At 37.6% G+C, this 22379-nt stretch overlaps 2 protein-coding genes across 4 annotated transcripts in view; one reads left to right on the top strand and one right to left on the bottom strand.

The window, feature by feature from the left end:
* FANK1 (fibronectin type III and ankyrin repeat domains 1) overlaps window positions 1–3180 on the top strand; it is a 41414-nt gene extending 38234 nt beyond the window's left edge. The window contains exons 8-10 of the mRNA XM_088132114.1: window positions 2728–2805; window positions 2936–2980; window positions 3076–3180. Coding sequence (XP_087988240.1) covers window positions 2728–2805; window positions 2936–2980; window positions 3076–3180 — 228 coding nt within the window. The remainder of the gene's footprint in view (window positions 1–2727; window positions 2806–2935; window positions 2981–3075) is intronic.
* Window positions 3181–8997: 5817 nt separating this feature from the next.
* The window catches only part of ADAM12 (ADAM metallopeptidase domain 12), a 291574-nt gene continuing 278192 nt past the window's right edge, over window positions 8998–22379 (bottom strand). For 2 of the 3 annotated variants that reach the window (XM_088131906.1, XM_088131905.1), the window contains 2 exons: window positions 19691–19824; window positions 8998–17392 (listed from right to left, as the gene is read on the bottom strand). In XM_088131906.1, coding sequence (XP_087988032.1) covers window positions 17332–17392; window positions 19691–19824 — 195 coding nt within the window. In that variant the 3' untranslated portion in view covers window positions 8998–17331. Of the gene's footprint in view, window positions 17393–19690; window positions 19825–22379 lie in introns of those variants that run through there. The other variant, XR_015794354.1, reaches the window with a different exon arrangement.

Below are 22379 nucleotides of genomic sequence, written 5' to 3' on the forward strand. Positions count from 1 at the left end.
GAGGAAGACAAAGGCTGAATCCGACTGAACAGAGCTTAGAGCTGCTGTCAAGGCCTACATTGCAGCAATAAGAGCGGCGAAGTGCCAATACTTTTCCACCCTTATTGTGTCCGCAGAATGCCACCCAGCAGCCCCGTTCAGGATCACTAGGTCCCTCCTTGGCAAGGGGGATGTGGGGGTTCATTTGCAGGACCATGCAGAGGAATTTTCGGAGCATCTGCAGGACAAAGTCGCTTGGATTCATTCCAAGTTGGACTCTGAGTGTGGGGCAGGGTCTGGGGAGATACCGGGGGGCTGTTCTTACCCAGTTATCTGGGAACAGTTTGATCCTGTTGATCCTGAGGAAGTGGACAGGATCTTGGGGACGGTGAAGGCCATCACTTGCCATCTTGACCATGCCCCTCCTGGCTGGTGAAAGCAGCTCAGGAGGTGATGTGGTTGGATCCAGGCGATGGTTAATACATCCTTGCAGGAGGGAGTGTTTCCAGCTGCCTTTAAGGAGGCGTTGGTGCACCCCCTCAAGAAACCCTCCCTGGATCCTACTGTACCGGACAATTTTCATCCAGTCTCCTACCTCCCCTTTTTCACGGCTCCAAAGGATTCTAGAGGAAATGGATTGTCTGGACCCCTTCCAGTCAGGTTTCAGGCCCAGTTATGGAATGGAAACGGCATTAGTCACACCTATGGATGACCTCTGGTGGGAGTGGGATGGTGGAAGTGCGACCATCCTTGCTCTCCTTGATCTCAGTGGCTTTCAATACCGTTGACCACGGTATCCTGTTGGGACAACTCAGGGAATTGGGGGTGGGTGGCACAGTATTGTGCTGGTTCACCTCCTTTCTTCAGGGCCGATCCCAATTGGTGGTGATAGGGAGCAAGAGGTCCCATCCTTGGCCCCTCCTTTGTGGGGTGCCACAGGGTTCAATTCCCTTTCCACTCCTTTTCAACATCTACATGAAACCGCTGGGTGAGATCATCCACCATCATGGGATGAGGTATCATTAGTATGCTGATGATACGCAATTATACATCTCCATCCCAGGTGAAGTAAGTGATGCTGTGACCACCCTTTCACGATGCCTGGAGGCTATAAGGGTCTGGATGGGGAACAACAGGCTTCAGCTGAACCCTGTTAAGACGAAGTGGCTGTGGGTTAATGGCTCCTCTGTATCCGGGACTTTGTCATCTTTGGTGCTGGATGGGGGAGCACTGCCCAAGACAGGCCCAGTGCGTAATCTGGGGGTCCTCCTAGACTCATGGCTCCTGCTTGAAGAGCAGGTGGCAGCTGTGACAAGGAGGGCCTTTGCACAATTTTGGGTTGTGCATCAGTTACGCCCTTTCCTGGATCAGGATGCCCTTTGAACAGTCACTCATGCCCTTGTTACCTCCCTGATAAACTACTGCAATCAGCTGTACATGGGGCTACCCTTGAAGAGTATCCGGAAGCTACAGCTAGTCCAGAATGCAGCTGCGCGGGCTATTTTTGGAGCCCCAAGAAGGGCCATGTAACGCCGTTGCTCCATGAGCTGCACTGGGTACCAGTTTGCTTCTGGGTCCAGTTCAAGGTGTTGGTTATCACCTTTAAAGCCCTACATGGCATGGGACCAGGTTACCTAAGGGACTGCCTCTCCCCCATGATTTAAACCTGTCCCACACACCGATCACACAGGGCATGCTTCGGAACCCCTCAGTAAAAGAACTCCGATTAGCGGGGTCCAGAAAGCGGGTCTTTTCTGCGGTAGCCCCTGCTTGTTGGAACATTTTGCTCCTGGAGGTGCAATTGGCCCCCTCATTCCTGGCCTTCTGAAGGGCTTTGAAGACCTGGTTCTGTCACTTGGCCTGGGGTGGGGAGGGAATACTTCAAGCATGGGGATGGCTAGCCCCATAGAGGCCTGCTGTCTTCAGCCCCATATTCTTCATCTTCTTGGACTCTCCTTTTCCTCTTTTTTTAAATAATGTTTTGTAAATTTTGATGTTTTATGTATTTATGGTTTTAATGTTTTCTGTGAGTCGTCCAGAGTCCCCCATTGGGGGGAGATGGGTGGGGGAGAAATTTAATAAATACATACATACATAAATTATCTCAGTTGTTTTCCTTATATGGCAGCACTTATTGACAGAGCATAAACACTGGCTTTCATTGAAGAGAGAGAGTTGTCAATTTATTCTCTAGAGTATTCTATTTCTTTTGTATCTTTTCTGTGAGAAAAAAAAACTTTATGCAGAGAAACAACTGTGGGATATAAACCAACAACACCACCAACAAAAAAAAACGGCAATTGATGAGAGGCTCATGAAGAGCCTTTTGGTTGTAAATGAAACAGTTAAATAAAGCCACATAAAAAGTCAAGTCCCATGAGGTGAGATCAATTTCTAGTGAATTAGGTGCACATCCATATAATTTTCTCAGCAACAATGCAGAAGTTGTTTGGCAATGGATTCTTAGATTAAGTTTAGAGTGCTTTTCAGATCACAAATTTGCTACATAAGAAATTGAAGGAATCCTTCATGTAGGAGATCTCATTCAATGAACATATTTATTTTCAACATGTTGGCATCTTTGGATATTTTCATTGCAAAAAGTGAACATATGAGATTCAGACAGTGCTTATATACAAGTGACATTTAGTATGAATTTTGGCTTGTGCAAAAAAGTCCGTTAAAAAAAAGTTCTCCAGTTATTGAAAAACATGTAACATTAAACTGCATATATTTCTTATCTTATAGGTGGCAGCTTTAAATAATCAAGAAGATTTGGTTTCATTATTATTAGAGAGGGGAGCAGATCCTGATATTAAAAATGAGGTATTAATATATATATATATTTTCTCTCTCTGCATACACATACCTACCTACCTACCTACCTACCTACCTACCTACCTAGTACTTAAAGAGTAAATTGAATAAATTATTTGTTTGATGTGTTGTTTTTCAGTTTGGTAAGGGTGCTCTGGAAATGGCTAGAGGCTTGAACAGACTGGTAGGGATCCATATTACTTGAATTACTCCTGATTTCTAGTTTTTTAACATTTTTTGTCCTCTTGTCAATTAACTTGCTAATTTTCTTTTTTTAAGAGTGTGGTTTCAATAATAGAAGAAAAGAAAAAGCAATTAAGCAGTACGTCTGTTGATCTTGCTGCATCTGCCCCTTCAGAGTTATCTGAAGAAAGTGCATCTTAATCTTTCTTGCCAGGAAGGTGAGACCATGAAGATTGATTTCTGCTTGCTTTCTTTTTTCCTGTATGGCTGTTACTCATTCTTGGACAGTTTGATTAAAATGTTTCCTTCTTTGGGAATTTCTCTGGAATTTTACATTCATCTGAATTTTAAAACCATCTTACTTTAATTATAACCAGTTTTTACAGTACTACTATGTTCTTCTGTCCTTTGGAGATTGAATTTAAAACCCATATGTTAATAATTAGCAACACTCAATATGTTGTTTGTCACATGATGGGTCCTGCTGTGCTGAATTTTTGACTAGTTGGTTAGAAACTATGGAATCTGGGCACTTTAACTCTTTTGTCAACCATGATCCTGATTAATGTCAATGAGAGCTTTCTCTACTTGCAAATAGTAGATGCTGGTAAGGGAAAATGACTAGGACACAGCAAGAAAAAGGTTTAAAATCACCCTGCCCCTGCTCTTGTAATATGCTTATTCCCTCTCCCCCCAACTCTGCCCCCTGGATCTTTTATTTTTTAAAGAATCAAGCAGCCAAGAACAAACTGGAACAAGTAGTTTATCAAATCAACCAATGCCAGGGAGTTGCAATGCAGGATTTTAGTGTAACAGGTTTTCTGCAGTAGAACACAGCGAGAATGATAATTGACAAAGTGAGAAATGGATCATGGTCAGGATCTAAAATATAATCCTAAGGACTGCTAATATAATTCTGAATACTTAAGGATAGTGCAGCTTTACACCAGCCAGGACTTTAGTAGTGTAACTTGGCCTTATATTTAGAGGCAGTTGAGGCGAAAGCACCGTTTCCATAATAAGCATGCCATTCTATAGACACTTAAAACTGAGAGAATACTACTGACTACAGTGGGATTTACTTTTCAGTAAACATTCATTGGATTGCTCTGTTAGGGCATTAGGCTGTTTAGACTTATTTATGAATATGTTTCATTGAGCTTAATAGAAATTCTGGTTAGATGTTTGGAATTGTGCTGTGAACATTCATTAATGAAATCAACTGATTGAAAAAGTAAATTTATTTTTACGTGGTCGAACTGAATTTGTACCTATGTTGAGTGTACTCGAAAGGCTATATTTCTATATTCCTGAAAATGCGTGTGACCAACTAAATTCCTAATATTTCTATTAAAGCCTGCCACCTACAATCCATTTGAAACCCGCTTGGATTTCCATTTGGATTTAATAATTATTTTGACCTAGTGAACTGGGAATGGATTCATAACCATTTTTCTTCCTATGCTCTAAAGTCACTGGAAAAAATGCTACCACAATTTTTTCATGGATATTTTTCTTGAGTCTAAAACTTATAAAATTTGGCTGGGTATGTTTTCTACCCAGAATTTTTTTGTTTTGTTTTATGAAATGCAGTGCACAATGCAAACTTAAAGTGTGGTATTGTGGGCCCAGAGAGATTATTCTATGACTATAGAATAGAACAGATCTCATTCTCTGGAGGAGAGGAGAGGAGAGGAGAGGAGAGGAGAGGAGAGGAGAGGAGAGGAGAGGAGAGGAGAGGAGAGGGAGGACCAACCTTGGAGGAGATTCAACCTTGAAACTGCCATATCCAGCCCATGTGAATGTTTTTTTAACCCCAGGTCTCCAGGTTTGAATCTCTGACGTCAGAGAAAGAAAACAGAGATAGATAAGTGGACAAACAATCAGCATACTAGGAGAAGCTGTGCAGATAGGGGAAGGGGGAATTTATATAGCCCCTAGAGCTGGAAAAAATTGCCTGTTGAGGGAAAGAAAAAAAATATTGCTGCTCCCTCATTTCTATTCTGCTGACAGGCTCCAGAAAAGGATTTGGATCTCTTGGAGGTTCTAAAGTCAGAACTCTTTATACCAAGCTTCAGGATTGCTCTGCCCAACCAGAAGACCATAATAATGTAAGGTGGTGCCTAAATATCTCATAACGTTTTTGCAGTAAAATATCCTTCCCCCATTCTCTTTTTGTCTCTACAAAGGGATAGAGATAAATACAGGAAGATATAAAATGGCAATGAAACTGCTGGAAAAATAATGGGCCCATTCTCATTTATCTCCCAATTTAATTTGCTACCTCTAATTGCATTTGCTAAAACAAATTAACATTAATATTACGGCCAAACTGCATTCAACTGAACATCTCTTGTACTTTATCTCTTGGTATTTATTCTTAAAAGATATGCCACTTTTGGAAACAGTTTGAAAGCTCTCATTCTTTCATGTCAGAATCTTGAGCCAAATTTCCATATTACATTATAAATGCAGAGTTCATTAAATTCAAATTCTGCCATAGTAATTGGACATGAACTTACTGCTGTTGTTATTCTTTAACATAAGCAACATGAAAGAATCCTTCAAACTGTCTTGTTATATAAGGATCAATGATGCAAGATAGGTCAGATGATAGAACATCAAGCAGATTAATAGGGAATCAATTCTCAAACTCAGACTTTTCTGATCTTATAAAGACTTAGTTTTCCTGGGCAGGTCAAGATTCATGACTACAATTTAAAACGTGTGCAATGTGACAGAACCAGTGTGTTTTTTAAGAAATATTGCCACGATTTTGAATTTCTTGTAATTGAATAGGTAAAAGGGTTTATTGCTTTGGCGGATCTTTGTAGACAGAAAGGTACAGAGCTGACTAGTGAGTAACAGAAAGCAAACACTGGACTCTCCAAAGGTGTAGAGAACCTGGTGAGATTTATTCTCCCCAGCCCCTTGAGCATTTAGAGACAGGGCTAAAAAACCAAAACAGACTTTTTGGAACCTAAGCAGTTCAAACTAAGAACTCAGAGTAATCAAGCAGATGTCTTGTCACTAGATTTCTCTTTGTTGACCTCTGGTGTCTGCCCTTTCCCTTTACGTTCTTCTCCAACCCCCACACTTTCTCCTTCATCAGAATGGCCTTTGTAGAGGATGGGATTTTCCCTTTTTTCTCTAGTAGAAAAAGTCTCCTTTTTTATTACTGAAGAGAGAAATATTCAGTTATTGCATATCTAGGATCAGCCATAGCATTAGGCAAAGTAGCCCTGTCAAGTCACAAATACTGAGTGATGGGGAGCGATGGTAAGATGTTAAGTGAGAAAACTATGTTTTCAGCAACTCAGTGCTGCCTGACATGATGGATTCTGCCCTGTAGTCAGACTTGGGCTAGAATTTAACTAGACTGATTGGCTTTAAATGAAGAATAGGAATCAGTGCCACTTTGTCCTTCATCTCAAGCTTCAGAATGTCTTGGCCCAGCTTTGTGTTACAAATCTTAAGGTCCAACTTTCTCCACATTCACTATGGCAAAAACTAAACAACTTCTGTACAGTGGCCACACAATAATTTCATTTGAGACTTTATTGTAACAAAAATATGAGCCTAGTCTAGAGATTGCAAATTGGAAACCTTACTAAGAGAATTGTTTCAAACAGTAGTAATTTATGAGAGCCAGTTTTGTGTAACTGTTAAAGGCACTGGGCTAAAAACCAGGAAATCATGAATTTTAGACTTGCCTTAGGCACAAAACCAGCTGGGTGACTTTGAGCCAGTCACTTTCTCTCAGCCCTAGGAAGAAGGCAGTGACGAACCACTTTAAAAAAATGTCAAGAAAACTGCAGAGACTTCCCAATCAGTCACCAGGAAATGAGTGATTCAAAGGCACAAAAAAACCCAACCAAACAAAACAAATCTCATATCTATACTTGAAGTGATTTTCGTTTTTGCTTTTTTTGTGTGTGTCTTTGAGTCAGTTTTTGACTCCTGGTGACTGCCTGGATTAGTCCTTGCAGTTTTCTTGGTATGGTTTTTAGAAATGGTTTGCCATTGCCTCCTTCCTCTGGCTGAGAGAGAGTGACTGGCCCAAGATCACCCAGTTGGCTTCATGCCTAAGGCAGGACTAGAACTCACAGTCTCTTGGTTTCTAGCCTGATGCTTTAACTACTAAACTGGCTCATTCGTTTTTGTCTTAGTTGGGGGTAAAATTAATTGACCAGAATCACAGAATTTGAATCTAAACTTTCTAGATCTATGTTCACAACCAAAAATTACAAGTTGAATTGGTTAATAAATTGTGCATCCTAGTCATATTTAAAATGTGACTGTCATTTTAGAAACTGCATCAAAGTTCAGATCCAGAACACTACTTAAATATATGTAAAGCTTGACAGTATATATCTAGGGTTGTGCAAAGCATTTGATAGAGTGCTTCACAAAGTATGTTGACATGAAAAAAGTGTCCCTCTTCAAAACTCTGAAATAGCACTGTCCTCTAGTAAGCTTAGGAAGGCTGCTTGAAGACTTTTCTAGGTCATCTCTACATGAACTTTGCTTCAGCGGCGGTCCCAGCAGAAGTGTTGTCTGTGAATTGTGCAGTATTGTCTGGGTAAGTCTCCAACAGCTGGGCCCAGCCTTCCAGGGACATTACTACTTCTACCCTTCAAGGAGGGGTGCTTTCACTCTTATCAGTGCACTTTGTATAATATCCTTTTGAATGCTTTGCGCGGCCCTATAAATGACATCCACCATATGGAGATTTTTAGAAACAGCAGCACCATATGGTAGTGGTGATATAAAGCAAGTTCACAACAACTCTGTATAGCAGGGATAGGGAGCCTGAGGCTTTTGAGTTGATGTTGGATTCCAGTTTGATTGCAAAGCAATAAGATGAAATAAATGTAGAGTGGCTGGTTGAAATTATTTTCATGGCACAGAACAGAGAACTTGAGATCCTTCTCAGACTTTCTGAGGTTGAAGTGTCTCTGTAGAAGTAGATGGCTACAGGTTATGGCTAATAAGCAGGAGAGGAAATCCAGTAATGGATTTTTCTCCTTCCACTTTGGAATCCTGTTTCCTACTTCAGAGAAGTAAATGTATCTGATAAATCCATTGGTCCTTATGACTTTAGTAATTAATTCAATCACTGTAGCAAAGTTTGTTACACTTGCTATGACTGAGAGCTTTATTTATTTATCTCTCAGTCAAGATCCTAACAGCAGCAACAAATTTGTATACAATATAAATTATAACATATGAACAGCATAAACAATGTCAGTAGCTTAACAAGCATTTCTCTTCCTTCAAGCTGACAACTCTGTAATTACATTTTAATTTTCTTCCAACGGTGTCCATTACCATCTTCATATTGGATAAAACTTAGCTTAGTGTCTTACCTGTTAGCAGATACCTATTATTTCTCATCTTCCTGCCATTGAAATGATGTGATTATTTTCATGTATTTTTCAGAATGATAAAAGACTAGTAGTTGATTACCAAGGACATATTTCTGAGCTTCCTTTCAATCTTTGTTGTGAACACAGCAATCAGCACTGAGAGTTGGTTTAGTATATAGAACAAATGTATCTTTAGTTCCTAATGAAATGATTCTTCTTGCCTTAGAGTTGTTCTCCATCTTACTTCTAGAGCTGTATATATGGCAGGATTTTCAAGAAGGCATAAAGGAATGTTTTATTCTCCAAACATGTACTGTGATCTAGATCCCTCTGTGCACTCTGAGTTGCATGGAATTTTCACCCAACAAATACAGTCTTATTTATCAAATGAACAATGTAAGAACTGCTCAGTGTGATGTCTACCCTGCCACAGGAGAAATTGATACATTTAGTTGCCTATTTTTTTCCTAACATTCTAAGGCCATGCTTATTAAAATAAATAACTGCAAAGTGTATTAAAAATTACTGATTTTAATGCAATTTATTTCTCATTCCTTATATACACAGGTATGTGTGTGTGTGTGTCTATATAAGATTGAATTCTTAAATGTACTTGTAGAAGGAAATTCTTTATTCTTAGTTAAATATGTTTATAAATTATGCCATTTGAACTGCAGAGTAACTAAACATTTATTTCCTCAATAAATCACTCAATTTGCAAAACCATTTAATAAAACACAGTATAGTACATAACTAAAGATGTTACAATTTATTTGATATAAAATCCTTAAAAGAAAACATAGTGTCCTAATATTGAAACATATTTTCTTTTGACATATTACTGCAATAATCTTTATAAAGTGTGGACAGAAGTATGACAAACTGTAATATAGTGCCGTATATAAAATAAAGCAAATATAATTGTAAGCATTATAAAGATGTGTTTCATAAAAGTGAATGCATCAGATTCTAATAACCATTTATAGTGTATAGAATGATCTGTTAAAACAACCCTAAGCACATAATATGGAATGACGGATTTCATCTAATGGGACTTAATTTCCATGAAAATGTTTCAAGGATCACATTATCAACAGTTCAAATGATACATCAGTCACTCGTCCTGCAGCAAAGAATGAATGGTGGCAGGACCTTTTGCTCATCAGAATGAGTCCTAAAGGCAGTTCACATTGCATTTCATGCATCCTATTTCTTGCTGTAAAGCATATCTGAACAGTAAACATTCAGCATGAAAACTTCTCAAATATCCCCTCTTTTTTCTTGCATTATTTTTAATTTCAAAAATATTTTTTACATTCCTACAGTTCACTTGCTAGAAAGTCAGCATGGTACTTGCAGCTCATAAAATATATAATAACAGATTGATTATTAATTTTGAACTACTTTTTGAACTACAAGTTTAAGATTTGAGTTTGATGGTACCTGAAAGCTTATCTACTCTGCTTCCTTATAAGTTTACATCCACAGATTCTGGTCTTACCCTTTGGGGGAGTAGAAAGTAAATGTCTCCTTTCAGATATCTGAAGAACGCTAGTATATCTCTCTTCAGTCTTTCTCACAACTTTTAACTGTTCCCCACTGGTCTTGTTTCCACAGTCTTCAACATCTTTGTAGCTCTCCTTTGAACTCATTCCAATTTGCCATTGTCTTTTTTTTTTTTTTTTTGAACTGTAGTGCCCAGAACTGGACACAGTATTCTGTGTCTATTGCTTCTTTCTTTTTAAGCTACTTGTAGTTCAAAAAGTAGTTCATAACCATTTGTTATGTACCAGTCATAAAAAATATCCCACCAGTTCTCAGTTAGTAATAGGGATGTAAAACTATTTGAATCTAAAGCAAAAAAGGTGGTTCAGGTAAAGTGTGAGAGTGCTCGTTGCACCTGTTGACACCTTCTTAAAGATGCCACATCTTTTTCTGGGCTCACACAATAGCTACTCAGTCTCAGGAAAATTTTTGCACTAAAGAGGTAGTGACAGAGTGCAATGACCATAAATTAGGATTTTTAAAAGGGGAATGGATAAGTTCTTCAGGTTCCGATGATCAACTGTGGCAATTTACCACTACTACCTGCAGAATCACAGATTACTACTGGAAGCAGCAGTAAAAGAAGCGTGCCACTGACTATCCATGGCTATATGTGTCTTGAATGCATCTGTTGGATCACTTGTGACACAGAGCCATTTTCCTGTAACACAGAGTTAGTAATCTACTCTCTGGCTGGGACTGTCTTGTGACTATTTTTACGTCCTATTCATTCCTGCAAAGGAAATTGGATGGCTATCACTTCCTGTCCCATTCCCCCCCCCTTTTCCCCCCTTCAAGTTGGAATGGGGGGGGGAAGGACAAATCTCTAGTGGCATGATTAGGATCAACAATATTGTAGACCATACTGTACCCATTTCCTTCCCTTTCTGCATGTCCTTCAGTCCTTACTAGGGCTGGGCGCAAAGCAAAGCAAACATAGAGATGGAGTGTTTAGAGAGCTCCTCTTTTTATTGATTTCTCTAGGAGTTAATCATGGGAGACAGAAGGGTTAGTTAATCCCATAGTCATCAGTTCTCATTACATGGCTGATTGGGAGAAGATGGTTTAGCCCTAACCAAGACTGGGTTTCAGGCTACATTCCTTTCCATGGGTTTATTTGGAATCTCTATAGCACAGCCTTCCCTAGCTCAGTTAAATGTGTCATGAGACCAGGGCCAGAATTTGGACCAAATGGGGCATAAATTTTACCTAGCATGGGGCTTACGTTCTTAAGTTAAAGTATAGATTTTTTTTTCTTTCAAGAATAATACTGTATGTGTACTCTTAGTATGTACTGACTGCATACATTTTTAATTTTTCTACTTCAAACAGCATTTTATGTTTGAAGAATTCTTAGGAAATATATTTATGCATGATTATTCATGCCAGGATGAGAATACATTTTTTGTGCTAGCAGTGCTGGCTGCTAGCCAATATGGTGGCATTGAACAGCTAGTCCAGTGATAGGCTAAGCTTAGGAAGAACTTTTAGAGGAGAAAAAGACCTATTTACCAGTATCCTAGGATGGCAACTGGTCACCAGGCTTGATATAAGTCAAGACCAGGAATCCCGTAATCAAGGAATTAATCCAAGGAAAAGACAGGAGACGTGGTGGAGGTAGAATCCAGAATTCTAAGCATGACACAGCAAGGTTAATACAACAGAGCTGAAGCATGAAAAGTTGTTTTCAGCATTTTCTCTCAGAGCAAGGCCAAAAAAATCAGTAATGCTCAGCCTCTACCCAAATGAACAGCTTGTTCATTACTTGTTAGAGCCTACTTTCCTGCTGGCCTGCTTTTTGACCATTCAGCCCTCTGCTGTTGTATCTTTAAAGCACGCCTCTGCTCAGGACTGGGTGAATCAATTTAAGAATTTGAGAGGCTGTTAGTGGGTGCAGGCAGGGATTCTTACTGGATCTGCCTCAGCCAAAGTGGAGTCATTGGCTACAACAGTGCTGGAATCACCCCCTCCAGGACTATTATCCCTAGATGCCCCTAGCTGTGTTTCCTCCCCTTCATCAAAAGTCAAGTACAGCAGGGCCATAACCATACAGAATAATCTTTTGGAAACATGAGGGCAGGAGAACTGCCCCTTTCTAAAGCCATACCCTCCAGGTATGGAGATTATCATGTTCAAACCCACCCATCCCTTTTCCCCCCCAAAGCACTGCTTCCAATGGAGTGAGATTTGCTCTCAAGCTGGAGTAGTTCTCAACTGTTTGGAAAAAAACATGGTGGCTTAAGATCCTGCACATCTTACGATACCTTTAATACACACCAACAGCAGGACAGCCATGATGGTGGGAAGCTCTGCTACCATCCATCAAAAACCTCACAGGCTGATCTATGTATCTGCTTTCATCAGATGAGGTCTATAATATCCTTTTAAGAAACTAAAGAGGATTTTGCCTTGGAAGACCTGGTTTCAGGAATTAGCAATGCACTGCTGTTACAATTCCAGCTGTAAAATTAAAATGACTGATACACTTTGTTGTAATTAAGCAAAAAATTCTCTTAAGTTTACTGATACTTTTATTGAATCCTTTTGTAACAGAGAACGATAGTCTCAGAAACAGATACATAGAAATGTGTTTCTTCTCACTTATACAATGCCAGATAAGATCAGACGGACTGGATCATCCGCAGATTTTTGTTGCTATATGCATTTGATCCCTGCCTAACTTGTGTTATGCACATTGCACATATTGTGAGATCCAATATTAAATGATAACTGCATAGAGTGTTCTTATTTCTTATGTGCTAGCCCCCAACCACAGGTCTACAATGCCTGATAGATTGGGGCACTGCAAATTCATAGTCTTCTAAATGAGTGTTATATTTCTTAAATAGTTTTGCTTCCACTTCTTTATAAATAGAGAAAATGATAGGGAGTTAACATAGTACCAAAGAAAGAATAAATTTTACATAGTTCAGTATTTTTATAAGGCAGTCTCTTCCCAGGATTCTTCCTAGATGAAATAAATGTAATAATTTGTAATAATGTAATTAACAGTCAAATAGAATTAATTTTCAGGAGAAAGGAGGGGCAAAGCCCTCAGAAAATCTACAAACTACTCAAGTGGTACAAAATATAAAGAATCCTAACAGCACCTGCCAAACCCTATTTTAAAAAACTGAGTTCTACAACCATTAGTAACTCCTCTTATTTAGCATAAATATTACATTAACATTTTCCAAAATACCTTATAAATTAAAATATCAATAATTACATAGTAACATATGCAAGGTTTATGAACCAAATTGTTTTCTAGATGATTCCATTTTGCTTTATTTTGAGATATGGATATTTTTATCTGGTTGCTTCATAAGCATCACTACTGTTGTTGCCTAGATACAAGGCATAGTAATTGGAAAAGTTAAATTATGTACCAGGAAAAAAAAATAATAAAGGTCTTCTGATGCTGGTTCTATTAGGAAACAAAGATTAGTGACTTTGGAACACAGCATGTTGCATATACAGCAGGGATGACCCAAAAGGCCTAGGAGCTGGAAGCAGCTTTATATATTAACAGAAGATATTATTGGTCAATGTTCTAATGACAGGATATGATGTAAAGCATGTTTTCTTAGAAGGATTCAACTGGTTAAATAATATTAAAAGAAATGAAGAAACAAATGTAGTTCTGTCAATTAAAAATACAGTTGTTTTTTTTATAAAATTGCTAAACCAAGGACATTTGGTACATTTATCATGCTCCCCCACTGCTGTTTGGGCCAAAATAATTGCTATCCTTTATATGATAGGTCAGTACATCCTTGCTACTAATAAAATAAGCCTTGAATTGCTGTTTTTTTAGTTAGCAAGGGAGAAAATAAATGCTAGGAGACTTTCTGACTATAAACAGACAGCAGACGAAAGACCCCACATTTACACAGAGGCATGGGAAATTCAGTAAATTTTAAGCAGTCAAATTGAAAAAGATCTTATTTCTGAGAAATCTAAGTGATCAGTGTAGATAATACTGGGACAGAGGAACTCACAATTTGCCATTTTCATAAAAGGTACGGTCTGTCTAGCACCAGAATTCTACCTTCTTACATGTGGTCATTTATAACTGGAGATGAAATACATGAAATAATGAAAAATATTTACCAGTTAAGCATGAGACCTCTGGAACTGTTCTGGTTTTTTCCCCAATGCATCCATACATGTGTGTCTGTGTTTAACTGATTTTATTGTGGATTTTAATTTTAGTTTCATTTTTTAATATATTGTCTGTCTGTTGTTTTGAATTTATATGAAGAGAATTGGAACAAAATACAAATCTTATAAATAAATAGTATATTTGGAATTCTAGGATCTTTCACGTAGGCTTCTATTATAGTCAATTATAGAGCCACATATTTATTCACCAAGCCTATCCATGCATATCTATATCGCTGGAAGAATATTAAACCAGTGAACAGAGAATTCAGCACAGTAGGAAGACAGGTAAAAAGTATGTATTGATCTGATCATAACAGTTAATACATATTTTAGAAAAAATTGGGTTTGATCATTGGACTACTGTACTTCATAAAATTAATACTCAAATATTACATTGCAAGTCCTTACCTCATGAACATTTTCTAAGAATATTTCCTAAGAAAGCTGGCTCTACCAATAAGCCCAACGACATGGCTGCAGGTGGAAATAGCAGCAAAGTATTGCTTGATACGTTATAATGCCTCATGGTTTATCCTGTGAACTAACTGAAAATGCTCTTACTGTATTAACCTAAGAAGTAACTGTCAGTACAGTTGGCGCTTTCTACAGCTATATGATAGGTAGTTTCGTAGCCATCTGTCTTTCATACACCTTGCACCAGCTCTGCTAATAACCTTGTATGTAACAGGCATAAAGGACAAGATCACATTTTAGTTTGTGTGTTTTAAATCATACACTGAATTATTTAATATGACAATCTTACTTATTTCTAAGATATACATCTTAATAGAAGAGAATATATGTAGCTGAGGGTTGAACTGTAGAGTCCTTGGTGCTCTCTGAGCTTGTTTGTTTGCAGATGTTTCATTACCCAACTAGGTAACATCCGCACTGATGTTACCTAGTCGGGTAATGAAATGTCTGCAAGCAAACAGCCAAGCTCAGAGAACACCAGGGACTCCACATACATATTAGGTTTGTACTATTTTGCCATAGCACGTCTAGAGTTAATTTAGGAAAAACTCACAGGTGGGAAATGATGTAATTTGGAACAAGAAGTTTTCCTATTCCATGGAAAATAGTTTAAGGAAGTAGTTCTAATCTGTAGCTTATACTAAATATATAGAAATGTTTTAACAGATTCATTCTGAAGGCTGTTTTGAAAATGTTTTTGAAGTGTTGAATTCTTCCGACTTTGTGGCATGCAACAGGCCCAATATAAAAGCTGATTAAATTATTTTTATAAAATCAGTGGACATATGAAGATGAGTAAAAAGTGAAGGTGTGGCTGGGTCACAGGTCTGTGAGAAAGACAAAAGACTGGATGAATGAAGATGTTGGCTCTGGTCCCAACCATCAGTGGTGTGGCCCACTCAGTATTAGGGCTAATAAATCAGGACTGCAAAAAATTGGACAACCACCAGACAGCAGCAGAGAGAGAGAGAGTTGTCTATATCTCCTTGTTACCATCTCGCTGTCATCTGCTATTTTTCAGCCCAAATATGGTAGCTTTACTCAAAACAGGACCTCTGTAGGAATGTGGTCTTTGGAAGTGCTAAATACCCTCAAGTCAGTGTTTTGGGTTTTCCAGAATACTTTGCTGATTTTTTCTTTTAGCACGAAAGCCTAAAAAATGTATTTTTGTTACTGTGCACAGCTTTTTGTAAGAATTTTTTTGGGGAATATAACTTCTACGGTAATATGTTTTTAAAAAGTAAAAACTGTCCCATGCTGAGTTACTTATTATTTTGTATATGAAAACAAGTCCCATAAAGGGTAGATAAGAATTTGAGCTGGACTGGTATTACTGAACTATAAAAATACCTATAACCTTTTGTGGCTATATGATCTGTTACACTGCAGAGTAAGAAAAGGACAAGTGCCTTGTTCTGTATTGTTGGAAACCAATCATCAAAATACATGCCTCGTGTGTATAGTTGTGTGCACACACACACACACACACACACACAAACGTGTGTATATATATGTATACTCATGTACAGATACACACACATACATAAACACCAAAAAGACTGAAAAGCTTGAAAAATGCATTATGATAGAAATTACACACCATTTCTAATTAAAATGGTGTCCGATATACAGTACTTTAAGAAGCTATTTGAAAACCTATACATTGTCTTGAAAAACAGGCATTTAAAATTACAGTACAATGAGATAGGATATACAGTTGTAGGCAACTATAGGGATATTTTTGTGTATTACAAAAGAAATTATTTGTGCTAGTACAATTTATCTGAAGATTTGTCTAAGCCATTGTAATTCTGGAACAGATGATTAATATGTTATAGAACTGAAATAAATACTTCCAAGGAATTAACTTGAGACTCTGTTACAATAAAAAATGGATTGTTGGTGCTGGATTTCTCATCAGAATAAAACTGCTGATCTTGGGATAGATATTTAAGCCTAAGAGATAATTCAGTGTATATTTAATGTGCATCTGTACCATGATGATGGAGATGAGTTTTGCATGCATCACATTGTGTATTATTTTCTCCAAAAACAGTTACATTCTATATGCACAGTTCATTAGAGGTAGATTGGACTTCCATTTGGTATATGCATAATCACAGTGAATTTCTGGTTGCCTCTGCTTACTGTAAGCTTTCAAATCACTTATGAGAAAATCTCACAGTATACCTTGATTTTTACAAATAGTATTTTTTCCATTTTTCTAAGGGAATATCAATTGGAACAGCACTGGCAGCTGTTTACCTCACCTTTCTGTAAATTCTACTCCAAAAATTATGTTTTGCCTCCAGATTTTGGCAAAAAATAGAAAAATAATTGGATTTGAACTTTCATTGATCCCTTGATTTCAGCAATTTTATTTCAGTCCTAGACAGCATCCTGCAAAGAAGAGATCTAAACTGAACAGCAACAAACACTGAGAGGTATTATATAGCCTACAGAAATTTGAAATGAAGGATGGTTCAAGACTGTTTAAACATCATAAAAATGGCTTCCATCCTAAGAAAACTTGATTATGATGAAATAATATTTACCACAGTGCTCTGCACTGTAATAAATATCAGTATAAATTAACAATTTATAAGTACCTGAGCAAGGACGCAGACCACCTTCACACACTATAGCACCAAAGGCAGTAGCTCAGAGTTCTTAAAACAATGGAATACTGAACATTAAAAATTCTACTGGTTGATATAAAAATATTAATTTCCAACTGAAAAATAGTGCAAACTTCTGTTTTTTTTTTTTCCAGAATAAAAATGGTGTTCAGTTTTTTTCATTTCACATAGGCAGCATTGCAGGGCCTAGGCACATGAAGTGGAGGTTTTGGTGCAGGCCTGTTCAACAGAAGAGGGTTAAGGGATAGAAAGACAAAAAAATAAAAAAAAATCAATTGGGGAACTACTAAGATGATATTACTATTTATAGGGTGGGGCAAGCTATAGTTCCAGGTCACATAGATGTCCTGGACCACTTTTTTGCAGCATGTGAATCCCACTCCAACTGCACCACCAAATGTTAATAGTAAAAAAAATCCAGGAGGCTGCAGGTTGTGGTGTGTGTTTGTGTGTATACACGTGCGCGCGCAGCTGAACCTGGGACAAGAGACCTTGCTATAGCAGCAGCTCATGCCCCTATTGCTACCCATTTGGATAACCTTACTATGTTCTAGTTGGGGCTGTCTTTAAAAACCACTCAGAAGCTGCAAATGGCCCAGAATGCTGTGGCCCATGTGTTCTCCAACATCTGGCAGGAGCATATGCCTGCTACAGTGCTTGCACTGATTACCAATGGGCTTCTGGGTGCAATTTAAAGTGCTGGTTTTATCCTATGAAGCCCTGGGCTTGCTACCAAATTAACTTCATGACCACATTCTCCAGCTAGAATCAGCCTGACCCAAATGATCTCTCTAGGAGAAGCAGCTTCTGGATTTCCCAGTTTTGAGAGGTGAGGGGGGCAGAGGCCTGGAGGTGTTGCTTCTTGGTGGCAATGCCACCCTTTGGAATGGACTCATGATTGAAGTTAGATTGGCTCCCTCCCTGCCTTTTACAGGAACAGTTTAAAACAATTCTTTCATAGAACATTGGGACTGAGATGCCATTCATTTTTTTATTGTTTTTCAACTAGGTTTTACTTTTTAATTTTACATGAATATTTTAATTGTATATATCTATATCTGTGAACTCCTGAGAGTCCTTAACTGGATTTCAACTGGATATCAATATACATGTCACAGTATTGGAATATCATATTTAGTTCTGATCATTGCATCTCTAGACTAATACTGAAGAGCTGGGGCAGTTTTCTCTCTTTAGCCCACGTGTTAAATGCTGTTAAAATTATGAGTGATTTGGAGGGATGGGACAAGAAATGGTTCTCCACATAGTGTTAGAACCTGATAAACTAAATAGTGGAGATTCAGGACAGAGAAAAGGAAGTTTTTTACACTGTGCATTGTCAGACTGTGACAGTTAATCAACAAACTACCAATTTATTTCATTTAAGACATTGGATTACTTTCCCTACCATTCTGTGATAGAAACTCAGCAAAACAAAGGAAATATAAAAGTAATTAAAATGTAGATAACAAATATAATATTTATAAGCAGAAATTAAAAATGATATAATTAAAATAATTCATTTTTTTTGAAAAAGTTAAATAGATGAATCTTGATGCCCACCTTCAAATTAGATAGAATAGGGTCTACATTAAGAAACAATATGGTGCTTTCCAGCAGGCCCACAAAATAGGCTTCTGTAAAGCGGGGTCTTTAAAAAGGACATCTCTTGTAAACCTTCTAGACATGTCCATAACAATGTGGATAGTCCTTGTTGTCAAATCCTGAGCTGTCAGAACCAGCATTTGGAATATAACCCAGATAATAATTAGCAATTACTAGAGGTTTTTCAGTTTGGAACTGAAACCAGCTGTCACATTTTGCACTAAATGAAGTTTCTGGATGCTTTTCAAAAGAAACCTCAGGGAGACTGAGCTGCAATGATCCAGCTGTGATGTAAGTAAACATAGATAACCATTATAGGTATGACAAACTATGGTTATAGCTGGTGCACTAAACCGAATTATCCAAATGAGCTTCTTGCTACTGTCACCATTTAGAAGTCCAGGGAGATAACGTGTTCACCTAAAATAATTTCAGTTTTTTTGCTCTCAGCTAGATCATTACTGAATTTTGGCAGCATTTAAGGAGACAAGAAGCAATAGGTTGGAAATTAGACTGTTGGAGGTTTGACAAGATATTACTTCTAAAGATTATGGTTCTAAGGGACCAGTACCTGGGGAACATAACTAGAAAGGTGTTACTGCCTGCTTGTTGGCTTCCAATTAACATCTTATTTGGCAGATTCTGGACAGGATATGTATTTGGTCTGATTCAGCACAGTTCTTAAAATTCTGGTAAAATACACAATTTGAACATTTTATGAAAAATTTAATGTAAATATTTTTTGCACCATTATGGCTCAGATTATCCTGAAGTTGATTCTCCATGGAATGTGTTTATTGCAAAATTAAACAACTTCTTGCATTGTGGTGTTCATAAAACCTATCTTATTTGGATAGCTGATTCCATTAAGAGAATTTAGTGTGAAACATACTAAGAGACAACCAAACTAACCTGACAGGAGCAATTTGAGGCATAGGTTTTGGAAGCTCACACATTGTCCTGGAAGCAGTGTTAAACTGAACAGCTTTGTTCTTCTGAGGATTAGCTGGCAAAGGCTTCTGAGGAGGACTTGGTTTGCAAGATTCCTGCAATGTGGAAAAAAAAATCACAATACCGTTATAATTCAGTGATTTATACAAACATTTCTTTTATAGATTTTTTCCTACGTATAATGCAGTCAATGACAGAACATGGAAGCATGTTGTATTACAAAAGGTATTACAAAGAATATTACTAAACAATCCTTCATAATTTTGTAGTTAATACTTTTATAGTTTGTGATAGTTCAGCCAAAAACTCAAGCTCTTTTTGGGGGGGGGTTTTCTAATGTTGCTATTATCATCCTGCCCATCCCTCAAAACATGCTTTAATTGAAACAAGTATTTGCATTATGTGACTTTCCATGGTTTCTATTTCTAGTAAATAAAAGAACAACATTAAGAAAAAATCAGGAAGGTATTCTTGGAAAGTATTCAGGGGAGCTATAAAAGAGCTGGCAAAACTGAAGTCCTGCAAAAATGCATTGCTTTTTGAAGGAATTTCAAAGCTATCTATCAAAACTTTTTAAATGCTTTACCTGCATAAATCTGTTCTTTATTTCAAAAAGAGAATATGACAAGACTCCTAATAAATGTATCAAGTGCAGAAACACAAGAAGATCATTGTGTCCATCTGTCACTGGGACATCTCCAAATTATAGCAATTTAATATCATTTTTCTGCCAGGCAGTGTACTAAATGATACACTGCCATAGCTTGTACCGTGGTCCTTTTAGTTTTAAATTTCTGGAAAACAAAACCCCAATTATTCTTATCAACTCTTATACACCCCAAAAGGAGGCAAGACCAATAAGCATTTTATCAATAAAGCACAACAAGCAGATGTCAGAAGTAGGGCATAACTTCAAATGAAATGTAAAGTTAAACAGAAGTCTGGCTTTATGAATTAAAAACTTTACTTCTTGGAAAACCGGCAATAGTTACGTTAACCTCTAGATTCAAGAATAGATAGAAAAAACATTAAATGCATTGTTGTTTTTGTTATTTTGATTTATATAAACCCTTTCTGTCCATAAGATACTTAAGTAGCTAGCGTTGGGTTAGTCAAAGTGTATTCTTAAATGAACAGTTACAATCTGCAATAAAGTCATCTATGTCCTCTAATGAAGAAAAGGCTGCTATTAAAAAATATCAGCCTCTGTATCATTTCTTCTGACAGAGACACATGGAGAACAAATATTACTGAAATATTTATTATGTAATAAATTATGGTTGTCTTTTTTTTTTTGGTAGCTTCCAGAGCATAATAGACACTTAAAAATATGCTGTATATTTTGTCATAAAGGAAATGATGGCTCTGTTTTATTATATCATTGTAATTTGTTCATTTTCAGTAAGTACACCATTTCTGAAAATGAAAATGGCAGAGTAATCTGAAGCTCAGAATTACCGACACAGCTAGCAGCTATGTAAAATTGGACTTCTATCTCCAGAACAGTTTGGTTGTCATGCACAACAACAACATTCAATATTTTTATCAATATTCTTGCAGAGGATCAAATTATAACAGAAAGGTTTCATTCATTCATTCATTCATTCATTCATTCATTCATTCATTCATTCACATATTATCAAACAAATAATCATTTATCATTTAAAGAACAAGTTGGGGTAGTGGCTAAGGTCCTGGATTAGAAATCAGGAGATTAAGTTCTAGTCCTCAGGCATGGGAGCTGACTAGGTGACTGACTCACTCTGGGCCAGTCAGTCTTTCTTACCTACCTCACAATTTTTTTTACTGTGAAGAAGATAGGAGGAGGGAGCATTATGTGTGCACTTTCAGTTGTACAAAATAAAAGGCCTTATAAATCAAATAAATAAAGAGGCTTTAATCTTCAATCAACTAAAATCTATATATCTATAACAGAGATGGAACAAGAAGACAGTGGACATTTTTCTTTGTCATGCTTTAAAAAACTCCACATTAGTCTTCATCAGGTATTATTTATTTGCTTGTGTTTATGACATTCATCTGACTGAAACCAACCAGACTCTAGGTAGCTTATAGAATTTACATAGTAAAAACAGAATACATAATTAGAATAAAGTTAATTAAAATAGCAAGTAGAGGCAAAAAGCTAAAATCACAGAAAATAGTGCCATAGTATGCAGTGAATCCCCAAAGCCCCTCTAGAAGCGCCATATTTTCACAAGCTTCCGGAAGGCCATGAGGTTGGGTTGGATTGTGCTTCTGAGGGCAAGTTATTCCAGAGGATGGGAGCTGCCCTCAGGCCCCCTCACCCTGTACCTCCTGTTACGTGGGAACACTTGACTCTCCCTAGTTGTCCAGTTAAGACAGGCAAAAACTATTGAGGAAAGGTGGTCCCTAAGATACCCCCAGGACCCAAACCATATGGGAGGTTTATAGATAGTGACCAGCACCTTGAATTGCACTCAAAAGCCTACTGGTAACCAATGCGGCACCTGCAGCAGAGATGTAATGTGGATGTGTCATGACTGACCACTAAGCAAGCATGCCTCTGTGTGCTAGACCAGCTGAAGTTTCTGGGTGGTCTTCACATGCAGCCCTGCAGAGCAAGTTAAAGTACTCTAATTTAGGCCTTTTTTTAAGACAAGGGCAT

Source organism: Python bivittatus, unplaced genomic scaffold (assembly GCF_059951505.1).
Source record: "Python bivittatus isolate LINGU-HERP-01145 unplaced genomic scaffold, Pbiv_v1 ctg000980_np1212, whole genome shotgun sequence".
In the NCBI taxonomy this organism is placed as follows: domain Eukaryota; kingdom Metazoa; phylum Chordata; class Lepidosauria; order Squamata; family Pythonidae; genus Python; species Python bivittatus.